The sequence below is a fragment of the Lucilia sericata genome, unplaced genomic scaffold (assembly GCF_015586225.1).
Source record: "Lucilia sericata isolate MDLA Ls3-8-SP2 unplaced genomic scaffold, ASM1558622v1 Contig000589F_arrow, whole genome shotgun sequence".
Classification (NCBI taxonomy): domain Eukaryota; kingdom Metazoa; phylum Arthropoda; class Insecta; order Diptera; family Calliphoridae; genus Lucilia; species Lucilia sericata.
The window spans coordinates 139,421-159,013 of NW_023994596.1; the positions used below are offsets into that span (position 1 = coordinate 139,421).

The following is a 19,593-nucleotide window of genomic DNA, read 5'->3' on the forward strand; positions in this document are numbered from 1 at the left end:
TTTTTTTAGCTATTTCTTTTCAGAATCATATAATAAATATTATTTTGACGATTTATCGCTAAATTTTTCAAAATGTCTTGAATTTAGCTATTTTCTAGCTATTTTTCAGTCGACTTTAGCGATATTTTTGGGAAAAAAGTTGGCAACAGTGATGGACACCATGCAGTTTTTGACAAGCCGTATATTTGACGTTTAATTTTAGTCCACTTTCTGCGAGCATTGTTTTTTATATAGCACGTGTAATACTAACAATGAATACCTCGAAGGCACCAATTGCTGCTGTGGCTTTATCTGGCTTCTCAGAAAGCAATCGAAATTTATCGTACTGTACGATCTTGGAGGCCAATTTAAAAGGGCTGCCGTAGTAGATGCCCCTGTTGAAATAACATCTTGCTCAGCACATCAGTGATGGTGCTGTAACGATCTGTATTGCGTTTAGTTAGTTAGTTAGTTAGTTAGTTAGTTAGTTAGTTAGTAGTTAGTTAGTTAGTTAGTTAGTTAGTTAGTTTAGTTAGTTAGTTAGTTAGTTAGTTAGTTAGTTAGTTAGTTAGTTAGTTAGTTAGTTAGTTAGTTTAGTTAGTTAGTTCGTTAGTTAGTTAGTTCGTTCGTTTTAGTTTCGTTTTCGTTCGTTCGTTCGTTTTCGTTCGTTCGTTAGTTCGTTCGTTCTTCGTTCGTTCGTTCGTTCGTTCGTTCGTTCGTTCGTTTCGTTTCGTTCTTTCGTTCGTTCGTTCGTTCGTTCGTTCGTTCGTTCGTTCGTTCGTTCGTTCGTCGTTCGTTCGTTCGTTCGTTCGTTCGTTCGTTCTTCGTTCGTTCGTTCGTTCGTTCGTTCGTTCGTTCGTTCGTTCGTTCGTTCGTTCGTTCTTTCGTTCGTTTCGTTCGTTCGTTCGTTCGTTCGTTCGTTCGTTCGTTCGTTCGTTCGTTCGTTCGTTCGTTCTTCGTTCGTTCGTTTCGTTCGTTTTCGTTCGTTCGTTCGTTCGTTCGTTTCGTTCGTTCTTCTTCGTTCGTTCGTTCGTTTCGTTCGTTTCGTTCGTTCGTTCGTTCGTTCGTTCGTTCGTTCGTTCGTTCGTTCGTTCGTTCGTTCGTTTCTTTCGTTTCTTTCGTTCGTTCGTTTCGTTTTCGTTCGTTCGTTCTTTCGTTCGTTCGTTTTTCTTCGTTCGTTCGTTCGTTCTTTCGTTCGTTCTTTCGTTTCGTTCGTTCGTTCGTCGTTCGTTCGTTCGTTCGTTCTTTCGTTCGTTCGTTCGTTCGTTCGTTCGTTCGTTGTTCGTTCGTTCGTTCGTTCGTTCGTTCGTTCGTCTTCTTTGGCCCCTTCTCCTTTGGCGCCTCCCTCCTGCCTTCCGCCTGCCGCTTTCCTCCCATCCCTCCCTCCTCTTCCTCTTCTGCCCGCCTTGTTCTCCTTCCCCCCCTCGCCCGTCTTTTTTTTTTTTTTTTGGCCCTCTTTTTTTTCCCCGCCTTCTTTTCTCCCGCCCCCCTTGCCTTTCTTTGCTCCATTTCTTTCGCCTTTTCGTCTTCTTTTCTCTTTTTTTCCTTTCTTTCCTACTTCCATTTCTCGCCTATTTCCCAGTAATTGATTTCATTTTGTAGATACATTTTGTTATGTACGCATTTAAGTATGTGCATTAGACATGGATAGAATGTGTCGCATTTTAGTTTAAAAATGTTTTTATCTGACTGATAACAAATATGCTCCTCTTTCTACTATATATACACATTTCCCACAATATTTTGTAATCAGTATGAATAACAAATGAAATCCCATATCAAGTAAATATCTTTTTACAGAGTAGGTCTAATGAGTATAAGTACTTTATATCACACAAATAGTCATTCATTCTTCTAGTATTGTTCTGAAGTGCACTGTTGCACTTTCTATAATAGATAAGCTACATATTTTCCAAATATAATATAAAATTTTGTTAAAAATAAAGTTGAAATAAGTCATAAATCTTCATTATTGACATTATTAATATTTATTACAATATGACGTTACACTTATACACCCAAACACTTACCACAACACTTAAGCAGCCACAAATACATACTGGCATATTTAAACACTAGGGTGGTCCCTTTCCTTGGAAAGATAATACATTTATGTTCAAAATGTAAAAAAGTAGGAAAAAGGGACCCTTTTATCCTTTGAACTAGGAGAAACTAGATCTGTGTTATCGATGGAAACATCAGCTGCTTCCATTTTGGGCCCACCCTATTAAACACACATGCACACGTACTATGTATGAACAAAAAGAGAAGCGTAGACAACAACCATCTAACGTCAGTAATGCAGACAATGATTGGGAGACAAAAATGGCAAGCAAATAGTTGGAAAGGACTTAAAAGAGTTGATTGATAAAAACGCATAAAAATCGTTTTTTATATAGATATAGAACCGAAAATAGGCCAAATGGATTGATCTGATAAAATAGTTCCATTTCTAACACATTGAAAATGTTTCCCAATTGAAAACAGAATAGAATTGTTAGTTCCTAATTGAAGGTAGAAAAAAGGCAATTGGTTCATTCATATTAACAAATAATTGTTTTACTTCTTTAATACATTTCCCCAATATAATAACATGATTCTACTATATAGTATAACAACTGCAACAGTAACAATATAAATAGTTAAAATGCCTTAGGGAATCTTTTATAAAAATGTTGTGTCTGTGTATCATGTTCGAGTCGAATAACCAAAAGCACTCTGAAATGCAATGAAAAGATTTTAAAATGTGTCTGTATTCGTGTTAGGATCTACGATTGTGCGCGTCTGTGTGGGGGTCATGCCTTTAGCTATATTTATAGAAAAAAATTGGAAAAAACTAAAAGAGATAGAGTGATGCATATACAATATATTTTTATAGAATTTTTCTCAGAATAAACTCGTCATGTACTATGGTATACAGACATGCACAGATACACATACATATACATATGTATAAAATACCCAAACGACAAACATGTATTTATACCAATACAAACGTATAATGGAAAAATTGAAAAATTGTACAAGTAAGAGTAAAAATATTATAACAAAAACGATGAATTATTATTTAATGCAATTTTTCACAATGAATAAAAATATATAATGAAATTTTTTAAATATGTTTCCATATTAAGAATATAGAACAATTTAACTGACAATTGCATTTTGGGATTGAAATTGGTATCAGTTAATACATACAATATAATTAAATTGCAAACGAATATTTATGTTGTTTGAATATAGCAACACGTGAACAATTTCCTTAGTTTTCTTAAGCATAAAATACCTTAGTTCTAGTTCAGTTCTAGTTCAGTTCTAGTTCAATTCTAGTTCAGTTCTAGTTCAGTTCTAGTTCAGTTTAGTTCAGTTCTAGTTCAGTTCTAGTTCAGTTCTATTTCAGTCAGTTCTAGTTCAGTTCTAGTTCAGTTCTAGTTCAGTTCTAGTTCAGTTCTAGTTCAGTTCTAGTTCAGTTCTAGTTCAGTTCTAGTTCAGTTCTAGTTCAGTTCTAGTTCAGTTCTAGTTCAGTTCTAGTTCAGTTCTAGTTCAGTTCTAGTTCAGTTCTAGTTCAGTTCTAGTTCAGTTCTAGTTCAGTTCTAGTTCAGTTCTAGTTCAGTTCTAGTTCAGTTCTAGTTCAGTTTTAGTTCAGTTCTAGTTCAGTTCTAGTTCAGTTTGGTTCAGTTCTAGTTCAGTTCTAGTTCAGTTCTAGTTCAGTTCTAGTTCAGTTCTAGTTCAATTCTAGTTCAGTTTCTAGTTCAGTTCTAGTTCAGTTCTAGTTCAGTTCTAGTTCAGTTCTAGTTCAGTTCTAGTTCAGTTCTAGTTCAGTTCTAGTTCAGTTCTAGTTCAGTTCCAGTTCAGTTCTAGTTCAGTTCTAGTTCAGTTCTAGTTCAGTTCTAGTTCAGTTCTAGTTCAGTTCTTGTTCAGTTCTAGTTCAGTTCTAGTTCAGTTCTAGTTCAGTTCTAGTTCAGTTCTAGTTCAGTTCTAGTTCAGTTCTAGTTCAGTTCTAGTTCAGTTTCTAGTGCAGTTCTAGTTCAGTTTTAGTTCAGTTCTAGTTCTAGTTCAGTTCTAGTTCAGTTCTAGTTCTAGTTCAGTTCTAGTTCAGTTCTAGTTCTAGTTCAGTTCTAGTTCAGTTCTAGTTCTAGTTCAGTTCTAGTTCAGTTCTAGTTCAGTTCTAGTTCAGTTCTAGTTCAGTTCTAGTTCAATTCTAGTTCAGTTCTAGTTCAGTTCTAGTTCAGTTCTAGTTCAGTTCTAGTTCAGTTCTAGTTCAGTTCTAGTTCAGTTCTAGTTCTGTTCCAGTTCAGTTCTAGTTCAGTTCTAGTTCAGTTCTAGTTCAGTTCTAGTTCAGTTCTAGTTCAGTTCTTGTTCAGTTCTAGTTCAGTTCTAGTTCAGTTTCTAGTTCAGTTCTAGTTCAGTTCTAGTTCAGTTCTAGTTCAGTTCTAGTTCAGTTCTAGTTCAGTTTCTAGTTCAGTTCTAGTTCAGTTCTAGTTCAGTTCTAGTGAGTTCTAGTTCAGTTCTAGTTCAGTTCTAGTCCTAGTTCAGTTCTAGTCCTAGTTCAGTTCTAGTTCTAGTTCATTCTAGTTCAGTTCTAGTTCTAGTTCAGTTCTAGTTCAGTTCTAGTTCTAGTTCAGTTCTAGTTCAGTTCTAGTTCAGTTCTAGTTCAGTTCTAGTTCAGTTCTAGTTCAGTTTCTAGTTCAGTTCTAGTTCAGTTCTAGTTCAGTTCTAGTTCAGTTCTAGTTCAGTTCTAGTTCAGTTCTAGTTCAGTTCTAGTTCAGTTCTAGTTCAGTTCTAGTTCAGTTCTAGTTCAGTTCTAGTTCAGTTCTAGTTCAGTTCAAGTTCAGTTCGAGTACAGTTCTAGTTCAGTTCTAGTTCAGTTCTAGTTCAGTTCTAGTTCAGTTCTATTTCAGTTCTAGTTCAGTTCTAGTTCAGTTCTAGTTCAGTTCTAGTTCAGTTCTAGTTCAGTTCTAGTTCAGTTCTAGTTCAGTTCTAGTTCAGTTCTAGTTCAGTTCTAGTTCAGTTCTAGTTCAGTTCTAGTTCAGTTCTAGTTCAGTTCTAGTTCAGTTCTAGTTCAGTTCTAGTTCAGTTCTAGTTCAGTTCTAGTTCAGTTCTAGTTCAGTTCTAGTTCAGTTCTAGTTCAGTTCTAGTTCAGTTCTAGTTCAGTTCTAGTTCAGTTTCTAGTTCAGTTCTAGTTCAGTTCTAGTTCAGTTCTAGTTCAGTTCTAGTTCAGTTCTAGTTCAGTTCTAGTTCAGTTCTAGTTCAGTTCTAGTTCAGTTCTAGTTCAGTTCTAGTTCAGTTCTAGTTCAGTTCTAGTTGAGTTCTAGTTCAGTTCTAGTTCAGTTCTAGTTCAGTTCTAGTTCAGTTCTAGTTCAGTTCTAGTTCAGTTCTAGTTCAGTTCTAGTTCAGTTCTAGTTCAGTTCTAGTTCAGTTCTAGTTCAGTTCTAGTTCAGTTCTAGTTCAGTTCTAGTTCATTCTAGTTCAGTTCTAGTTCAGTTCTAGTTCAGTTCTAGTTCAGTTCTAGTTCAGTTCTAGTTCAGTTCTAGTTCAGTTCTAGTTCATTCTAGTTCAGTTCTAGTTCAGTTCTAGTTCAGTTCTAGTTCAGTTCTAGTTCAGTTCTAGTTCAGTTCTAGTTCAGTTCTAGTTCAGTTCTAGTTCAGTTCTAGTTCAGTTTAGTTCAGTTCTAGTTCAGTTCTAGTTCAGTTCTAGTTCAGTTCTAGTTCAGTTCTAGTTCAGTTCTAGTTCAGTTCTAGTTCAGTTCTAGTTCAGTTCTAGTCAGTTCTAGTTCAGTTCAAGTTCAGTTCGAGTACAGTTCTAGTTCAGTTCTAGTTCAGTTTCTAGTTCAGTTCTAGTTCAGTTCTATTTCAGTTCTAGTTCAGTTCTAGTTCAGTTCTAGTTCAGTTCTAGTTCAGTTCTAGTTCAGTTCTAGTTCAGTTCTAGTTCAGTTCTAGTTCAGTTCTAGTTCAGTTCTAGTTCAGTTCTAGTTCAGTTCTAGTTCAGTTCTAGTTCAGTTCTAGTTCAGTTCTAGTTCAGTTCTAGTTCAGTTCTAGTTCAGTTCTAGTTCAGTTCTAGTTCAGTTCTAGTTCAGTTCTAGTTCAGTTCTAGTTCAGTTCTAGTTCAGTTCTAGTTCAGTTCTAGTTCAGTTCTAGTTCAGTTCTAGTTCAGTTCTAGTTCAGTTTCTAGTTCAGTTCTAGTTCAGTTCTAGTTCAGTTCTAGTTCAGTTCTAGTTGAGTTCTAGTTCAGTTCTAGTTCAGTTTCTAGTTCAGTTCTAGTTCAGTTCTAGTTCAGTTCTAGTTCAGTTCTAGTTCAGTTCTAGTTCAGTTCTAGTTCAGTTCTAGTTCAGTTCTAGTTCAGTTCTAGTTCAGTTCTAGTTCAGTTCTAGTTCAGTTCTAGTTCAGTTCTAGTTCATTTCTAGTTCAGTTCTAGTTCAGTTCTAGTTCAGTTCTAGTTCAGTCAGTTCTAGTTCAGTTCTAGTTCAGTTCTAGTTCAGTTTTCTAGTTCAGTTCTAGTTCAGTTCTAGTTCAGTTCTAGTTCAGTTCTAGTTCAGTTCTAGTTAGTTCTAGTTCAGTTCTAGTTCAGTTCTAGTTCAGTCTAGTTCAGTTCTAGTTCAGTTCTAGTTCAGTTCTAGTTCAGTTCTAGTTCAGTTCTAGTTCAGTTCTAGTTCAGTTCTAGTTCAGTTCTAGTTCAGTTCTAGTTGAGTTCTAGTTCAGTTCTAGTTCAGTTCTAGTTCAGTTCTAGTTCAGTTCTAGTTGAGTTCTAGTTCAGTTCTAGTTCAGTTCTAGTTCAGTTCTAGTTCAGTTCGTTCAGTTCTAGTTCAGTTCTAGTTCAGTTCTAGTTCAGTTCTAGTTCAGTTCTAGTTCAGTTCTAGTTCAGTTCTAGTTCAGTTTCTAGTTCAGTTCTAGTTCAGTTCTAGTTCAGTTCTAGTTCAGTTCTAGTTCAGTTCTAGTTCAGTTCTAGTTCAGTTCTAGTTCAGTTCTAGTTCAGTTTAGTTCAGTTCTAGTTCAGTTCTAGTTCAGTTCTAGTTCAGTTCTAGTTCAGTTCTAGTTCAGTTTCTAGTTCAGTTCTGTTCAGTTCTAGTTCAGTTCTAGTTCAGTTCTAGTTCTTCTAGTTCAGTTCTAGTTCAGTTCTAGTTCAGTTCTAGTTCAGTTCTAGTTCAGTTCTAGTTCAGTTCTAGTTCAGTTCTAGTTCAGTTCTAGTTCAGTTCTAGTTCAGTTTAGTTCAGTTCTAGTTCAGTTCTAGTTCAGTTCTAGTTCAGTTCTAGTTCAGTTCTAGTTCAGTTCTAGTTCAGTTCTAGTTCAGTTCTAGTTCAGTTCTAGTTCAGTTCTAGTTCAGTTCTAGTTCAGTTCTAGTTCAGTTCTAGTTCAGTTCTAGTTCAGTTCTAGTTCAGTTCTAGTTCAGTTCTAGTTCAGTTCTAGTTCAGTTAGTTCAGTTCTAGTTCAGTTCTAGTTCAGTTCTAGTTCAGTTCTAGTTCAGTTCTAGTTCAGTTCTAGTTCAGTTCTAGTTTCGTTCTAGTTCAGTTCTAGTTCAGTTCTAGTTCAGTTCTAGTTCAGTTCTAGTTCAGTTCTAGTTCAGTTCTAGTTCAGTTCTAGTTCAGTTCTAGTTCAGTTCTAGTTTCAGTTTCTAGTTGAGTTCTAGTTCAGTTCTAGTTCAGTTCTAGTTCAGTTCAGTTCTAGTTCAGTTCTAGTTCAGTTCTAGTTCAGTTCTAGTTCAGTTCTAGTTCAGTTCTAGTTCAGTTCTAGTTCAGTTCTAGTTCAGTCTAGTTCAGTTCTAGTTCAGTTCTAGTTCAGTTCTAGTTCAGTTCTAGTTCAGTTCTAGTTCAGTTCTAGTTCAGTTTAGTTCAGTTCTAGTTCAGTTCTAGTTCAGTTCTAGTTCAGTTCTAGTTCAGTTCTAGTTCAGTTCTAGTTCAGTTCTAGTTCAGTTCTAGTTCAGTTCTAGTTCAGTTCTAGTTCAGTTCTAGTTCAGTTCTAGTTCAGTTTCTAGTTCAGTTCTAGTTCAGTTCTAGTTCAGTTCTAGTTCAGTTCTAGTTCAGTTCTAGTTCAGTTCTAGTCAGTTCTAGTTCAGTTCTAGTTCAGTTCTAGTTCAGTTCTAGTTCATTCTATTCAGTCTAGTTCAGTTCTAGTTCAGTTCTAGTTCAGTTCTAGTTCAGTTCTAGTTCAGTTCTAGTTCAGTTCTAGTTCAGTTCTAGTTCAGTTCTAGTTCAGTTCTATTTCAGTTCTAGTTCAGTTCTAGTTCAGTTCTAGTTCAGTTCTAGTTCAGTTCTAGTTCAGTTCTAGTTCAGTTCTAGTTCAGTTCTAGTTCAGTTCTAGTTCAGTTCTAGTTCAGTTCTAGTTCAGTTCTAGTTCAGTTCTAGTTCAGTTCTAGTTCAGTTCTAGTTCAGTTCTAGTTCAGTTCTAGTTCAGTTCTAGTTCAGTTCTAGTTCAGTTCTAGTTCAGTTCTAGTTCAGTTCTAGTTTCTAGTTCAGTTCTATTCAGTTCAGTTCAGTTCTAGTTCAGTTCTAGTTCAGTTCTAGTTCAGTTCTAGTTCAGTTCTAGTTCAGTTCTAGTTCAGTTCTAGTTCAGTTCTAGTTCAGTTCTAGTTCAGTTCTAGTTCAGTTCTAGTTCAGTTCTAGTTCAGTTCTAGTTCAGTTCTAGTTCAGTTCTAGTTCAGTTCTAGTTCAGTTCTAGTTCAGTTCTAGTTCAGTTCTAGTTCAGTTCTAGTTCAGTTCTAGTTCAGTCTAGTTCAGTTCTAGTTCAGTTCAGTCTAGTTCAGTTCTAGTTCATTCTAGTTCAGTTCTAGTTCAGTTCTAGTTCAGTCTAGTTCAGTTCTAGTTCAGTTCTAGTTCAGTTCTAGTTCAGTTCTAGTTCATTCTAGTTCAGTTCTAGTTCAGTTCTAGTTCAGTGCTAGTTCAGTTCTTCAGTTCTAGTTCATTCTAGTTCAGTTCTAGTTCAGTTCTAGTTCAGTTCTAGTTCAGTTCTAGTTCATTCTAGTTCAGTTCTAGTTCAGTTTCTAGTTCAGTTCTAGTTCAGTTCTAGTTCAGTTCTAGTTCAGTTCTAGTTCAGATCTAGTTCAGTTCTATTTCAGTTCTAGTTCAGTTTCTGGTTGAGTTTTAGTTGAGCTCTAGTTCAGTTCTAGTTCAGTTCTGGTTGAGTTTTAGTTGAGTTCTAGTTCAGTTCTAGTTCAAGTTCAGTTCTAGTTCGATTCTAGTTGTGTTCTAGTTTAGTTTTAGTTTAGTTCTAGGGCCGTTCTAGTCTAATTGTATTTTAGGCACAAGATTGCGTAGCTAATTAGTTTTGAAAAATTTAAATAAATACTAACATCAGCAACTTGTATTTTGGTGTCACCCTAAGGAACATACCTATGTATGTGTACGCAAATACACAAAATAAATATTGTTATCTTTCATTGAAATACAGATAATAACAAATACATTAAGGTGTCCTTCTTTGACTCACTCTTGGTGCACATTTGTTACCAAAAAGTTGGAATATAAGTAACACGGATAGAACCAGATCTACACCAGTAGAACTCCGCATGAAACACACCACTTTTTCAGCTAGTAGTGTAGTTTATATGCAATACAAAGTTGTATCTGATCAAGAAATTTTTCAAAAAGTACCATTTCATGAAAGAATAAGTACCAAGAATCGCTTCTTGCTGATTTTAAAGATATTCTACGGTTTAGGCTTTGTGTTGATGTAAAGTAATTTTTTTTTTTATCGAATTGCTACAAATCAAAAATTTTTCAAGCAACTTTTCATATGTACCACCCTTATATACACACAGAAAATCTTTCGATATAACTATTCGTGTCGTGCGGTTAAGCAAACATAAATATAAAACCACAATTTATTTTGATACTTTTAGTTAAATTAAGAGATTCGTAAACCAATTGTTTATCCACATTAAAGACTAATTTAAATAAATTAAAACAATAACTGAAAATTTAACAACAATTAGTTAATTGAAAAAAAGTTGAATTATTAATTAAAAAATAATCAATTATTTAATTAATAAATTAAACACTTGCAAATGCATTAATATAATTGCCGATGTAAGTATGCTTGTACTTTATAAAAAAAGCATGTGTGTGTGTGTGAATAATAAAAAATCTTTTACCGGAAATAGTTTTTCACACTATTGCCCTCTTTGTCACTCTCTTTTTTCTCTTTCCCTGTTGCAAATAGTTATTATAAACTTGTGTTAGTAAAAACTTGGCACACTCCCACCATTAAAGCAAAAAAAAAAACATGTTTATATTTAATTACCAGTTTTCGGTTTATTTATTTTATTTTTTTTGTTTTTTATATATTTAACTCTGTTTTTGCTATAAAATTTTATTAATATAATTTATTACTATTACTATAGTAAGCAAATTATACACAGCAAAAAATATATGCAGCAAACACAAACAAGTTGAAATTTTGCACTTATCAACAAAATGATTGTATCATTTACACCGAATTTCAAAAACTGAAAAATATCAAAATTTCCAAATAAAATTCTAGTCAACAAATGCAATATATCGTTACATTTTGAATAACAACTTAAAATACTTTTTAATTTTCTCTTAAAAAAAAAAAAAAATTAACTTGGCAGCCTGACATACAGCATGCAGAATTTCTGTATGTTTTTTAGTTTTTATTAGTTTTTGGCACAAACAGAGTTTTTAATTATTTTTTTATTATTCAGTTATCGCCTTATAAAAAACCATCATTGATAATACATGTTGTTGTGTAAATGTCAAAACAATTATTGTTTCCAAAAAAAAATTCAATTTGTATTTATTTAAAATATGTATATTTATTTTGAGATATGATACCAAAATTAGTGTGATATTGAAAAACTTGTAAACAAAAAATTAGGTTAATTGGATTATGCATTTCAATAAAAAAAAAAAAACTGTATAAAATAAATATTCAATAATACATACTAAATAAAAAAATATTTGTACAAAAAACTTGTAAGGAAGGATATACGGCCCAACTAAAAGTCACTATACGTTCTAGTTCAGTTCTTGTTCAGTTCTAGTTCAGTTCTAGTTCAGTTCTAGTTCAGTTCTAGTTCAGTTCTAGTTCAGTTCTAGTTCAGTTCTAGTTCAGTTCTAGTTCAGTTCTAGTTCAGTTCTAGTTCAGTTCTAGTTCAGTTCTAGTTCAGTTCTAGTTCAGTTCTAGTTCAGTTCTAGTTCAGTTCTAGTTCAGTTCTAGTTCAGTTCTAGTTCAGTTCTAGTTCAGTTCTAGTTCAGTTCTAGTTCAGTTCTAGTTCAGTTCTAGTTCAGTTCTAGTTCAGTTCTAGTTCAGTTCTAGTTCAGTTCTAGTTCAGTTCTAGTTCAGTTCAGTTCTTCAGTTCTAGTTCAGTTCTAGTTCAGTTCTAGTTCAGTTCTAGTTCAGTTCTATTTCAGTTCTAGTTCAGTTCTAGTTCAGTTCTAGTTCAGTTCTAGTTCAGTTCTAGTTCAGTTCTAGTTCAGTTCTAGTTCAGTTCTAGTTCAGTTCTAGTTCAGTTCTAGTTCAGTTCTAGTTCAGTTCTAGTTCAGTTCTAGTTCAGTTCTAGTTCAGTTCTAGTTCAGTTCTAGTTCAGTTCTAGTTCAGTTCTAGTTCAGTTCTAGTTCAGTTCTAGTTCAGTTCTAGTTCAGTTCTAGTTCAGTTTCTAGTTCAGTTCTAGTTCAGTTCTAGTTCAGTTCTAGTTCAGTTCTAGTTCAGTTCTAGTTCAGTTCTAGTTCAGTTTTTAGTTCAGTTCTAGTTCAGTTCTAGTTCAGTTCTAGTTCAGTTCTAGTTCAGTTCTAGTTCAGTTCTAGTTCAGTTCTAGTTCAGTTCTAGTTCAGTTCTAGTTCAGTTCTAGTTCAGTTCTAGTTCAGTTCTAGTTCAGTTCTAGTTCAGTTCTAGTTCAGTTCTAGTTCAGTTCTAGTTCAGTTCTAGTTCAGTTCTAGTTCAGTTCTAGTTCAGTTCTAGTTCTAGTTCAGTTCTAGTTCAGTTCTAGTTCAGTTCTAGTTCAGTTCTAGTTCAGTTCTAGTTCAGTTCTAGTTCAGTTCTAGTTCAGTTCTAGTTCAGTTCTAGTTCAGTTCTAGTTCAGTTCTAGTTCAGTTCTAGTTCAGTTCTAGTTCAGTTCTAGTTCAGTTCTAGTTCAGTTCTAGTTCAGTTCTAGTTCAGTTCTAGTTCAGTTCTAGTTCAGTTCTAGTTCAGTTCTAGTTCAGTTCTAGTTCAGTTCTAGTTCAGTTCTAGTTCAGTTCTAGTTCAGTTCTAGTTCAGTTCTAGTTCAGTTCTAGTTCAGTTCTAGTTCAGTTCTAGTTCAGTTCTAGTTCAGTTCTAGTTCAGTTCTAGTTCAGTTCTAGTTCAGTTCTAGTTCAGTTCTAGTTCAGTTCTAGTTCAGTTCTAGTTCAGTTCTAGTTCAGTTTAGTTCAGTTCTAGTTCGTTCAGTTCTAGTTCAGTTCTAGTTCAGTTCTAGTTCAGTTCTAGTTCAGTTCTAGTTCAGTTCTAGTTCAGTAGTTCAGTTCAGTTCAGTTCAGTTCTAGTTCAGTTCTAGTTCAGTTCTAGTTCTATTCTAGTTCAGTTCTAGTTCTGTTGTAGTTCAGTTCTAGTTCAGTTCTGGTTCAAATCCTGTTCTGTCTACCTTTAGAATGGTGTAGGACCGAATATACTCTTTATGTTCTTTCAATTTACAATTTCTAAGGATTTAGTTTAGTTCAGTTCTAGTTCAGTTCTAGTTCAGTTCTAGTTCAGTTCTAGTTCAGTTCTAGTTCAGTTCTAGTTCAGTTCTAGTTCAGTTCTAGTTCAGTTCTAGTTCAGTTCTATTTCAGTTCTAGTTCAGTTCTAGTTCAGTTCTAGTTCAGTTCTAGTTCAGTTCTAGTTCAGTTCTAGTTCAGATCTAGTTCAGTTCTAGTTCAGTTTCTAGTTCAGTTCTAGTTCAGGTTCTAGTTCAGTTCTAGTTCAGTTCTAGTTCAGTTCTAGTTCAATTCTAGTTCAGTTCTAGTTCAGTTCTAGTTCAGTTCTAGTTCAGTTCTAGTTCAGTTCTAGTTCAGTTCTAGTCAGTTCTAGTTCAGTTCTAGTCAGTTCTAGTTCAGTTCTAGTTCAGTTCTAGTTCAGTTTAGTCAGTTCTAGTTCAGTTCTAGTTCAGTTCTAGTTCAGTTCTAGTTCAGTTCTAGTTCAGTTCTAGTTCAGTTTCTAGTTCAGTTCTAGTTCAGTTCTAGTCAGTTCTAGTTCAGTTCTAGTTCAGTTCTAGTTCAGTTATAGTTCAGTTCATTTCTAGTTCAGTTCTAGTTCCAGTTCTAGTTCAGTTCTAGTTCAGTTCTAGTTCAGTTCTAGTTCTATTCTAGATTCAGTTCTAGTTCTGTTGTAGTTCAGTTCTAGTTCATTTCTGGTTTTCAAATCCCCTTGTTCTGTCTACCTTTAGAATGTTGATAGGACCGAATATACTCTTTATGTTCTTTCAATTTACAATTTCTAAGGATTTCTTAAAACATCTACTAGTATTTTACTAAAAAAAAATAGAAGAAATACTTATATAAACAATCTATTTATACACAAGTATTTAAAGTCACTTCATTATTTAACTACGACATTTAATTAAAATCCTATTCAACTTTTCCAAACCCATTTATTACAAATGTTTATTGCATTACTTTCGCTTCAATTTTGTGTAAACAGCCCCCCTACAAAATAACAAAAAAAAAATAGTAAAAATGTAAAGAATTGGCTTTTATTACTCTAAAATACACTCGAACAAACAGAAATTTCTATAAAGCTACAATATATACTGTTAGAGTATATTAATACAACTTACAAATACATTCACTTACAAAATAAATTCAGCCATATTTTTTAATAATATTAAAACGAAGTAAAGGAGAACGGAACTGAAAAAAAAGAACAAGCCACTGGTATAAAAGATGGCAACATAATAAACTGTAAATAGTCTCTTTTGTTTTAAAAAGCCAACAAAACTTGACCACTAGTGTGCATTTACTCAGTCCATATCCAGAGTCCATATCGCTGTTGCACTTATAAAAACCCTGCAATTCTTAAGATGGATATTTTAAGAGATACTTATTTACATAGATGTCGATTTAAGAATCAATTTCGGTTCAGTCGTAGTACAGTTTAAGCTCAACTGTAGATCAATTCAGTTTAATTTTGTTATAGTTGTAGTTTAGTTCTAATGCCTTTGAATCCCGATTTTTTTAGACTGCAGGGTGGAATCCATTACAAAATCATACATACACCCAATTAAGCACTAATGCACCATATTACAACAATGTATTTTATATATAAAATATATTTTAGTTTTATTTTTATTAAAAGCACTAGTTGTTGCTTTAAGGTGTTTTTCGAACTTCTTATACAGCTTTCTCTTTAAAAAGTAAGAAGAAGTGAGAGAAAGGAGATTTTCTATTCTCTTTAAATACATATAATAATAGAATTTTTATGTCTGAAGGTCCTGGGGGCAATTTGGTTTGCAACATAAAGGGGTAGTAACCAAATTAGAATAAAGTGATTTAATGGAAATGAATTATATTACGAAAAAAGTTTTTAATGTACTTGTATTCGGATTTAAGAAATTATATTATTACTGGCATTTAATAATGTGGAAAGGGGTTTTGTTTTAAATTTATATATATGGGTGAATCCATATCAAAACGGACAGAAAACAGCAATTTTCGGATTTACCATCTCCGATTTTAATGAAATTTCCCACACATATTATGGTTTGAAAGTGTTCTTTAAATCAATGACTTTTTGATCGGAATCCCATTCCAGACCAAAAATATCGCGCTTTGAAAATTTAAAAATATGTTAAAATTGTCTAAAAGTATATACATATAATTGCCCATAACTTTAAAATTCCTTTAAGTACAGGATAATTTTTGATTTCGTTATAAAGCCAAAGATATTGTCTTTAAAATCGTGCAAAGAAAATATTTTACTTCCAAAAGGTTAAGGGTCAATTTTTATAGTGTATTGTTCGATGCCAAATATATCAGACAGCCCCATATTAAAAATTATTATAGGACATGGTATGAGGATACCTATACTCTCTTCTATATTTTAGTGAAATTTTTTCGATGGAGACTCGTGTAGTTCAGGAGTTATTAACCAAAACGTAATTTAAAGCAAGTTTTTTATACAAAATCGTATGAAAAATTAAACAAACAGAAAAAAATACAAAGTGGAATCAATTCAATTTATATGGAAAATGCTATGTATCTCTTAAACTGCAGGACCAATTTAAATAAAATGTACAAGAAAATTATTAAGAACGATTTAACCTTACTGAAAATTTACCTTTTTACCGCCCTGTTAAAATACAAGGTGAGGTATGTGGTGTTAAATGAGAGTACTTCGACTATAAAAAAATATTAAAGCTTCACAAATCTGCAAATAAGCACCGATTTGGCTGAAGTTGAATTTTTCTTATAGTAGACAATACAGGTATTATAAAACTTAATGGTAGTACTAAGTTATAAGTAAAATTGAAAAATTATTTTAGTTTAATTGTTTAACTTTTGTCCACTACATTATTTAAATTATATCTCTTAAACCCTTAAATTTAATTAGTATTGCAATATGGATCTAGCTTTACTGTATTGTATAGATTACGAAAAGTTTATGATCAGTTAAATTTGATCTCATTTATAGATGATAGAAGCTTTAAAATAATTTTTGAAATCGAAGAGTTAACTTCTTAAACGCTGTTTTCCACCTCTTATTTTAATATTGTGATGACAAAGGATACCTCCAGTAAGGCCTGATCGTCCTTCATAATTTTCTTGCACATTTCATTTAAATCGGACCAGTGGTTTATGAGATACAATGTAATTTACCATATAAGTTGAAATTGATTCTAATGTGTATTTTTTCTGTTTGTTTAATTTTTCATACAATTTTGTATAAAAAACTGGTTTTAAATTACGTTTTGGTTAATAACTCCTGAACTACACGAGTCTCCATCGAAAAGTTTTCACTAGAATATAGAAGAGAGTTTAGGTATCCTCATACCATGTATTTTTAAAATTTTTAACACGGGGCTATCTGACCTATTTGACATTGAATTATACACTATGAAAATTGACCTTTAACCTTTTGGAAGTGAAATATTCTGTTTACACGATTTTAAAGACAATATCTTTGGCTTTAATATGAAATCAAAAATTATGTTGGACTTTAAGTAGTTTCAGAGTTATGGGCAATTATGTGTATGTACTTTTAGGAAATTTTAACATATTTTTCAATTTTCAAATCGCGATATTTTTACATTGGAATGAGATTCCATTCAAAAAGTCAATGATATGTGGAACATAGTATATATTTTATATGTGTGGTAAGTTTCATTAAAATCGGAGATGGTAAATCCGACTGCTGTCCGCTTTCACATGGATTCTCCCATATACAAAATTTATTTTTCAGGAAAAATGTTTTAAATTTGAGTAAATTTGTTAGGTTTAAGAGCAGTGGGGAATTTAATTTAAAAAGAACATTTTTAATATATAAGAGAAAATAAGTTCAAAATAGTTCAGTTCTAGTTCAGTTCTAGTTCAGTTCTAGTTCAGTTCCAGTTCAGTTCTAGTTCAGTTCTAGTTCAGTTCTAGTTCAGTTCTAGTTCAGTTCTAGTTCAGTTCTAGTTCAGTTCTAGTTCAGTTCTAGTTCAGTTCTAGTTCAGTTCTAGTTCAGTTCTAGTTCAGTTCTAGTTCAGTTCTAGTTCAGTTCTAGTTCAGTTCTAGTTCAGTTCTAGTTCAGTTCTAGTTCAGTTCTAGTTCAGTTCTAGTTCAGTTCTAGTTCAGTTCTAGTTCAGTTCTAGTTAGTTCAGTTCTAGTTCAGTTCTAGTTCAGTTCTAGTTCAGTTCTAGTTCAGTTCAGTTAGTTCAGTTCTAGTTCAGTTCTAGTTCAGTTCTAGTTCAGTTCTAGTTCAGTTCTAGTTCAGTTCTAGTTCAGTTCTAGTTCAGTTTCTAGTTCAGTTCTAGTTCAGTTCTAGTTCAGTTCTAGTTCAGTTCTAGTTCAGTTCTAGTTCAGTTCTAGTTCAGTTCTAGTTCAGTTCTAGTTCAGTTCTAGTTCAGTTCTAGTTCAGTTCTAGTTCAGTTCTAGTTCAGTTCTAGTTCAGTTCTAGTTCAGTTCTAGGTCAGTTCTAGTTCAGTTCTAGTTCAGTTCTAGTCAGTTCTAGTTCAGTTCTAGTTCAGTTCTAGTTCAGTTCTAGTTCAGTTCTAGTTCAATTCTAGTTCAGTTCTAGTTCTAGTTCTAGTTCAGTTCTAGTTCTAGTTCAGTTCTAGTTCAGTTCTAGTTCAGTTCTAGTTCAGTTCTAGTTCAGTTCTAGTTCAGTTCTAGTTCAGTTCTAGTTCAGTTCTAGTACAGTTCTAGTTCAGTTCTAGTTCAGTTCTAGTTCAGTTCTAGTACAGTTCTAGTTCAGTTCTAGATCAGCTCTTGCTCACTTCTAGTTCAGTTCAAGTTCAGCTCTAGTTCAGTTCAAATCAAAATTGTAGTTCAAATCTGTTAATTTCGTTCGGTTTTTAAAACTTCAAAAATTAAGATCCCTTGAAAATTTAGAGCTTATATTGTTATCACCCATTTTTTTATCATATTTTTTGATCCAAACCTAAATTCTCTTTTACTTGTAAATAAAAACCCTACATGGGTTCATATACTAGCAGTGTATAACTGTACAGAAATTATATTTAACTTTTCATTAACTTCATTATTGTCTTCTCATTTTGTGTTTCAAATATTTCCCTATTTTTTATTTTTTACCTATTATTCAGTATTTTTTTGTCTGTTTGTTTGTTGCAGGTGCCAGAACGTGTACGAGCCATGAATGCCAGTATTAAATTGTTGCTGATAGTAAGGGAACCGGTGACAAGAGCCATTTCTGATTACACTCAATTACGAAGTCATGCAGCAACAGCCACACTACCATTAGCCAACGAACAGCAACAGCAGCCACAACCAACAATAGCACCTTCATCGTCGTCCTCATCATCTTCATCGTCGTCAGCAAATGCGGGTAAAGTGTCCTCACATTCAATGTTGTACAACAAATTAAATGCTGGTTACTCCTCATCGCAAGTTTATGACAATTCATTAGGCGGTGGAGGTGGTGGTCGTGGGAGTGGTAATGGTAATGTGTATGGCTCTGGGGCAGGTGGAATTAAAACAAATTTTAAAAATCCATATAACAGCCATCGCCACTATGAAACAACAACCGCTAGTCCACAAACAAATATGGCCAATTCTGCAGCACAAATTTTGTCCAAGTAAGTCAGTTAATTTTTTTTTGTCACTTTTTCCCACTTTGTAATGCATTTTATGTTCAACAACATAAACTGTCAGGACAATGTGTAAAGAAAATGAAAATATTTAAGGTGTATACCTTGAATAATGTTTCTCCAACAATATTTAACTGTTTATTTTTTTTTTCTTTTTTTAGATCCTTTGAGGAGCTGGCTATATTTCCAAATGGTACTGTAAATGAATCCTATCGTCCATTAAGCATATCTATGTACCATTTACATTTACATCGTTGGTTGGAAGTCTTCCCACGTGAACAGATCTTGATTGTCAATGGTGATCGTTTAATTGATGATCCTGTATCCCAGCTAAAGAAGATTGAGAGTTTTTTAGGTGAGTATTGTTTTTGTTATGTCGTATATAATACAATAAATTCACAGAAAAATTGGCCGTAGATCCACAAAGTGTAAAGTTATGTATAAATATAAATTTCTTGATAGTACTTATTGTTCATTTGATACCCAGCATCAATCGGAAAAAATACTAGTATGATCAGAAAAAATACTAGTCGAACGGGAAACGGTTTAAGCTATAAGGTGATGGACTTCATCATTCGAAATAGTTTTTAAGAAATATTCTAATATGTGGCCAATGCTTGCTTCAAACGACTCACCTGCTTTCGGTACCGGTTCTTTGTAACAGACCCGTTAAATACGTATGAGCTTTTATGCTACAAGTTATTGTAATGAGTCCATTCATCATCGAAAATAAGGATTCAGTGAAAAACGTCCAAGTAACATGTCGGACATATAAAATCTTCTTTCATGTCCCTGAAATTTCAAAACGTTTTGAGTAGGAAGGACTCCGTTTTTCCAGGAAACCATATGTTTTGATTAGTTAGTTAGTTAGTTAGTAGTTAGTTAGTTAGTAGTTAGTAGTTAGTAGTTAGTTAGTTAGTTAGTTAGTTAGTTAGTTAGTTAGTTAGTTAGTTAGTTAGTTAGTTAGTTAGTTAGTTAGTTAGTAGTTAGTTAGTTAGTTAGTTAGTTAGTTAGTTAGTTAGTTAGTTAGTAGTTAGTTAGTTAGTTAGTTAGTTAGTTAGTTAGTTAGTTAGTTAGTAGTTAGTTAGTTAGTTAGTTAGTTAGTTAGTTAGTAGTTAGTTAGTTAGTAGTTAGTTAGTTAGTTAGTTAGTTAGTTAGTTAGTTAGTTAGTTAGTTAGTTAGTTAGTTAGTTAGTTAGTTAGTTAGTTAGTAGTTAGTTAGTTAGTTAGTTAGTTAGTTAGTAGTTAGTTAGTTAGTTAGTTAGTAGTTAGTTAGTTAGTTAGTTAGTTAGTTAGTAGTTAGTTAGTTAGTAGTTAGTTAGTTAGTTAGTTAGTAGTTAGTAGTTAGTTAGTTAGTAGTTAGTTAGTTAGTTAGTTAGTTAGTTAGTTAGTAGTTAGTTAGTAGTTA

The 19,593-nt window shown here is 33.1% G+C and overlaps 1 protein-coding gene across 1 annotated transcript in view; it reads left to right on the plus strand.

Moving 5' to 3' along the window:
- The window catches only part of LOC119606479, a 48,763-nt gene that overhangs the window by 24,929 nt on the left and 4,241 nt on the right, over positions 1-19,593 (plus strand). Inside the window, 2 exon segments of the mRNA XM_037960009.1 lie at positions 17,711-18,174; positions 18,348-18,541. Coding sequence (XP_037815937.1) covers positions 17,711-18,174; positions 18,348-18,541 — 658 coding nt within the window.